This window comes from Buceros rhinoceros, unplaced genomic scaffold, assembly GCF_000710305.1.
Source record: "Buceros rhinoceros silvestris isolate BGI_N320 unplaced genomic scaffold, ASM71030v1 scaffold2792, whole genome shotgun sequence".
Taxonomy (NCBI): Eukaryota; Metazoa; Chordata; class Aves; order Bucerotiformes; family Bucerotidae; genus Buceros; species Buceros rhinoceros.
Window position 1 is genome coordinate 15,436 of NW_010400472.1, and position 6,620 is coordinate 22,055.

The window sequence follows — 6,620 nt, forward strand, 5'->3', positions numbered from 1 at the left end:
CAGGAATAAAATGAGAAGACATAAAGTAATAGAATTCTAGACAGCAGGAAAAGCTGCCGTGAAAGAAGAAACTGAAAATCAAAAATGAACACCACGTAGAGCAAAAGATCAATGTTTTATTGACTGGAAAGAGACCACTATGCACTTATTGGTCAGCCATTATCCGTATTGATTTTAGGCCGTTGCAGTTCACCTGTGGCTTAGCTGTGCACACATATTCTGGTTTTTTCTTTTTCTTTTTTTCACTTTTCTACCTAAAGTAGTGGCTCTCTTCAGCATGAATACAGCGCACTCAGAGACAGGCAAATAACTCTATGCACTTAAAGTCAGAGTCTGAATGAGAATGCAGAACTTAAAGACGTGCAAGAAGAGGAACTAAAGCAGTGCCAAGTGGTGCGGAATCTGCCATTCTTAATATCCCTGCGCTGCTCAGAGCAGCCCAGTGCACACACTGTAACGTGAATCAGGCCATGCTAATGTACAGCGTGGAAGAAGGAAGAAGGGAAATGCTTGTAGCTCAGCTTTATATGACCTTTAATAATAGACACTTGAGTGATGGAGCTCAGCAAGCAGATACAACCTCCTTAAAGACAACTCCCTGGAAACTAATACCTTGTACTACAAGCAAGGACTGTCTTACTTGCAACAGCAACAATTCATGACTTGATATTAGCAAATGCACATGGCACATGGCAAAATGTATCTGGTATTGGTTCTGAAGAGCCTATAGTCTGCTGTAGACAAGCAGGCATTTACAAGAATAGTGTTAGGCTGTGAATCAAAGACGTAGCACGGTGGAAATGATAAGGCCTTTAACAGTGCTTTGATTGCTGGCAAATGGGTTTTGAGGGGAGGAAAAGTACAAGATTCAAGGATCAAGTATGAGTTGGCTCTTGTGCCTATTAATAAAAATTTATATTTTATCTCTATATTTTAAGGTCTAATGAAGACAACGGAGGCAGAGTCTTAAGGCAGATTAACTACGGGAAATAATCAACACTATGGGAAAAGCAGAACTACCCAATTTGGGGCAATCAGCACCTCTCACAGTAGCTCAAAATACAGGTTTATTTACGTTCTAAAGTGGTTATACCTGAAAAATTAAGTACGGTTAACTATTTTTAGGAAAAGACCTATCACCCATTTTTTTGGATGACTGAAGACTATGTTTCTGAGGAGCAATCTCAGTAAGGAGAGGAAAAATGCACTTTTATCCCTTTACCTGGCCCTGGAATGGGCTTCTCTGATTCAGTGGCCCTCTGTATAAAAGCGCTCCCTCCTTCCATTTCCTGCCTGCTTTTTGGAGCAGCTTTTTTGCCGGAAGTATAGAGGAAGTTGATATTTACAAGTTGTTCTCATCAATGTTATGATCCAAGAGAAAAATGTATGTGCCTAGCTTTCCCCACCAAGGTGTGCATCTCTAAAGCTGTGTTAATGCCTCATCATGAGGCATATGACACAGAGACTTTTCACTACCCTCCTTGGTTCATGGGAGATGAAAAGTAAATTTTTCAGCTTCTAACAGCAGAGTGCAGTGTGTTACAACAGAAACATACTGTAGTTAGATTTAAAATACATACAGATCTTTTCTGAATTATTTTCTTAACTAGTGTGGGGCTGTTTAGAATTTTTGTAAGCAGTTGAGAACTATGAGAGAATTAAACTGCTGTTGGAAAGTTACTTGAATGACTAAATAACTGTTATGCCTTTTATATGGTTTTCTTACTGCAGAGTAATGTAGTACATGGTTACAGAGTGAGAATAATGCAGCTGCACAGCTCTCCACAGAACTATGGAGCAGAGGCACATTCATGACAAAGGACATCATCCCGCCGAGTGAGGAACCCCTGGCCCACCAGTGAGACAGAGCACTTCGCACAGTTAAAGCATTCCCCGTGCCACTGGCGCTCTTCAAATGAGATAAATCTGGCACCTCCAAGAGCTGAAAGAAATTATGAGAAAGAAGATGTGAATCTGGCCATGGTTCAGAAATGGAACAGACTGCTTTTTGATGTGTGACCAGGTTGTCATTCGTATTACAAACACACAAATGAACAAATATCCACAGCCTGAAATATCTTTTGTTGGCTGAATTGAAAAAAAAAAAGACTTTAAAATAAAATACTGTGAGGAATATTTTAAGCAAAGTCACAAGTCGCTTGTTTGCATATCCCATTATGAACTCTGAACAGAATGGGTTTATCAGAATTGTCACTCAGGTCTGCTGATCTTTCTCAACAAACTCTCATGAAATTTATTTGCCATGTATTGATACATACAGTTTCTATACAACACTGGGGTTAAATTTAATTATTTCCACCCAAGCTTCTTCAAAAGGGAGTCTTTCGGAAATTACCGGATCATGGGGTTCCTAGCATGAGTATCTGAAATAAAATATTTGGGTTTTTTTTGGTTTGGAGTTTCAGGGGGTTTTTTTGTTGGGTTTGTTTGGGGTTTTTGTTTTTGTAAGATCATGCCCATATGACTGGGTATTTATCATTTTCTTTGACCACCTACATAAGCAGAATGTATCTGTAACAATGAGGCAGTACTTTTCAACAGTTGAGTCCACGCATAACAGAATTACAACGCAGAACACCAGGACATGCTCTCAGAAAACTTTGACTATCACAGACTAGTGACATATGTGTCTAATTACAAATCATCTAAAGAAACAAGGATGCATGCAATAGAGTTTTGTTGTATTTGGCAGCTTTCTAATTTGACAGGTGTGCCTTACTAGCAAGCAGTTAATTTGTGTCCAGTTTGATCACATTTACATTCAAAAACAAAGCTGAGGAAATTACGGTCGTGAGGGACTTGAATGTGCTGTCCTGGGAAATCCAAAAAGTGCCTTTTCTTATATTCTTAAGGTGAATTTTAGTGCAGAAAGCACTAAATAATAGAGGAACTCCTTTTACCACATAAAACAACTCCTCAGCAGTCAGGGAACAGGTGAGATCAGTATTTCCCGGCAACATACCTTACATATGGTGGAGAGAGTGTCTCACTAGTAGTTAACTCCGTCAGTCTTTCATTATGATGGGGTTATTTTTAATGCTATATTCTTATGGAAAGGTCTGCTTTAAGAGAGACTGATGGTTCTTCAGTGTCTAGTCCCCTCTAGAAGATGAGACTCACCTGTAATAGGTTTCCTGCAAGCAGCACACTTCTCAGCATACAGTTTGCTGAAACATTCTACGCAGTATGGATACTCATCTTTGGAAATAAACCTTTGTCCGGACAGCTGGGTTTTACACCCAGCACACACAAAACATTCTTTATGCCAAGGCTGGTCATGGTAGGTCACTCCCCCAGAAGTTATTACCTAGTGTTTTGACAAACAAGAAGAGAGCAACAAAACAAAGGTGTGAATCGTGAAGGATTATTCAATCCTTCATAAACCCTTCCACTTGTTTCCTCTTTTTCCATATGCACAAGATAATGTGGTCACATTCATCAATTTGAGTAACTGCAGAGGAGCTGAATATGCCACTGGTTTGTTATTGTTGTTTTTCTATCACAGGATAACCTCATGGTTTGTAATAAACAGGTTAGCTTCTAAAGAAATTTTTCTGTTATACGTGTGGAGAAAGGCTTAATATCAGGCATGCTCTCAGAAGAGCAATTATCAGTGATGGACAGTGGATGAGAGAACCAATGCTGAGATGTTGGCTGATCTCCAGCTGGAACTGGGACTTTGCTGTCTCACAACTGAAACTAATTTAAGTAGGAAGACAGTAAAGAAGCAGAAGTGAGACAAAAGGAGATCTACATGGCAGAAGAAGAAAAAATGGTGTTTATCAGTGTTATCAAACTTCTCATGCCTTTCACTTCGCTCACAGCTCTCCACTGGTTATCTCTGAAAGGGGGATTTCCAGTTGCCCTGTGGCTTCTGTATCTGTGGTAAAGAGCTGGTTTCTCAGAAGCTGTAAGAGACTGTACCGAGAAATTTCTGCAGAGGTAAACACGAGCTGTAAGATAGTGTCACATTCATGACAGTGAATGAATGAATGAGTGAGTGAATGAATGCAGCTGGAACAGGAGAAAAGATGGAGAAACTTAGTTAAGTAAAAATAGTGGCACCATCCAATTTCCCTGGGGAATGCAGTTTCAGGGAAATGAAGAATAATACCAGGTGACGTCAGGCAGTAAGAATTTTAAATAGTTTCTGATCCCCTTAGCATTCCAGTGCTGGGCTACTTCTAACTCACATTTGCTTTTCCATTAAAATAACAAAATATCTGGCACAAAAATCAGTACTCCAGTTTGGCAACTTGATCTCATTGGGCTCAATTCTTATTTATGGGAATAGATGTAAATTTAAGTAGTAAAATTGTTTTAGCTATTGTGTTGGAGAACTCTCTGCATTCCTAGAACTCTTAAGAAGCAAATCCTGGTTATTTACATAACTGCTGCTAACCTCAACGCCTCTAATAAACATAGAGCTGAATTACTTTATTTGCCATGTGATCATTTAATGCAAATTAATGGCTAGATGTAGAGACATAGGGGTATATAAAAGTACTTTCTACAGTTTAACTACTGAAGAAGAAAACAAGCAGCAGATTTTTTCTGAATTAGAAGTATTTGTTAGAGACAGAGGTTTACAGAGAAACTTTAAATCACTACAGAAATTTAAAGTTATTTGATGAAGTGAAAAAAAAATTTTTTTCTGCTTCCAGAGTGATACAGACACTAAAGAATAAGTTAAATTCTCCTATAAAAAGCAGCTTAAAAACATTTCCCTAAAGAACAGTGTTTTCACCAACAAGAGACAGTTCTAAAACATGAGACATTGAGGGAGGGATGAATTGATTTATTTGTATTTAGGGGAGAAAAGAAAATCTCTTTTGAAATCAAGCTTTCTGGTACCCTTAGCGGAAGCATCATGTATTGAAATAGCAGGACTCTTGACTAGTATTATCACAACTGGAAAATGTCATAATACTTGATTGTGAAAATTACTTAATCTGATTATTGCTTGATACACTTTCAGAAAAAAAAAAGGCAAGACTATCAATGCTTTGCTCAGTTTATCATGTGGCTTCTGCATGTGAATACATCTGAAAAATGTGGGAAAGGGAGGCATGTTTATCAAGGCAAAATCAGGGTTTATCAGGAGAGAAGGGTTTTGCAGAACTTTCAGTGAAAAATTCAACAATTGTTGAAAATCACAATCATTAACAGAAGAACGCCAAAGTATTTGTTTTGGTCAGTAAGTTCGCTTCAAATGTAATCAGGCTTAGATTAATATTAACTAGAGCGGACAGCAGACGCTGTTGCAGTTGGCTTTCGGTGTTCAATGCCAAAAGGAAGACTCTGCTTTTACTCCTAGTTCACTGGACAGTTTACATGATCTAGCCCCTTCTGCTGTGAACAATATTGCCTCATTAGGGCAATTTTCCACCGTACATTTAATTACCTTTTTGCAAGAGTAGCAATGGTGAGCAAATTGCTTCTCAAAACAGGGCACACAGTAATTCTCGTTGTCCTTGGTGATCAGTGGTTTTGTTCCCAATGGTTGCCGACAATACTGGCAAACAAAACAGGATTCATGCCAGGAACTTCCCTTAAATTCCATTTTACGGGAACCTGTGAAAACCCAAAGCAAACAATCCCCCCAGGTACAGCCATGTAACGTAAGTTTTCAGTGTTGAGAACGCTCTTGTTTTAATCTTCTATCTCAGTACTGGATTAACCAAGAAAGCACTTATCCTCAATTTAGTAGAGTTTCTAAGTGTGTACTTGAAATTTCAAGAGCACGTTCAGTGCCATATGATCCCCTGGCAAAAGTCGTGCAAAATTGCCTAAGCTGTGATTTTTGGAGTCTGTCCTTATGTGAATCTTCTAGGGTCACTTCTCTGTGGTATGCTTCAGCTGTTCAGAGTTTCTCCCAACTTAGTGATAATGTTCAGGTGTGCAGAACTTCTATAAATTAAAAACATTCTTGTTAGATATTTAGTACATCTATTGATGTCCTGTCTTCTGTCTGCCTTAAACTAAGGCTCCTTCACTTACAAACACATTAATTATCTCAAGCTGGCAATTTTTTAAAAGTAAATATCTTTTCTGAGACAAAGCACACCACCCTGCCTCTTCGTATAGTTCATCATTTCCATCTTAGAACAACAGTTCTTATTACCATGTTTAGCTAGATACTTTGATACAGCACAAGGACAGAAAGCCACTCAGTTAAATGTCTGTCAGAGGAGTCTCAGAGCTCCTAGCTCTGTGTACAGCTGCCCTGCACGCCTTAACATAGGTGCGTAAGTCTAAGATACGCATAGACATCCGAGAACAATTTTTCCAGTGACTCTCCTTCATAACTTCCTCCTCTGCTGGTAGCATCAGACTGCAAAGAGAGTTGCCAGGTGTTTTACCATCCTTCCAACATGAAGAAGAGAATTGCTGATATAATAGATTAATCCCACAATACCTGTTTCCTGGAGCGTGGCGTTGGTGGAGAGGGAAACTGCTGGCTGTATTTAAACATGAAAGGTATGCAGCTTCCTCCCAGCGACAGAAGGCTGGCTTCACTGCCTTTGCCTACTGGGTCTTTTCAACACAGAGCTAGCAAGCTGATGACAAAGAATTTAGCAATTTACAACCTCTGCCAT

At 39.1% G+C, this 6,620-nt stretch overlaps 1 protein-coding gene across 1 annotated transcript; it reads right to left on the reverse strand.

The window, feature by feature from the left end:
• Positions 1 to 1,705: 1,705 nt before the first annotated feature.
• LOC104489667 (four and a half LIM domains protein 5-like) lies at positions 1,706 to 5,595 on the reverse strand. The gene is made up of 3 exons (XM_010131858.1): positions 5,426 to 5,595; positions 3,142 to 3,328; positions 1,706 to 1,942 (listed from the first exon to the last, which is right to left on the reverse strand). The coding sequence occupies exons 1-3, from the start codon at positions 5,582 to 5,584 to the stop codon at positions 1,791 to 1,793; spliced, it is 498 nt and encodes a 165-aa protein (XP_010130160.1). The 5' UTR covers positions 5,585 to 5,595; the 3' UTR covers positions 1,706 to 1,790.
• Positions 5,596 to 6,620: the final 1,025 nt, after the last annotated feature.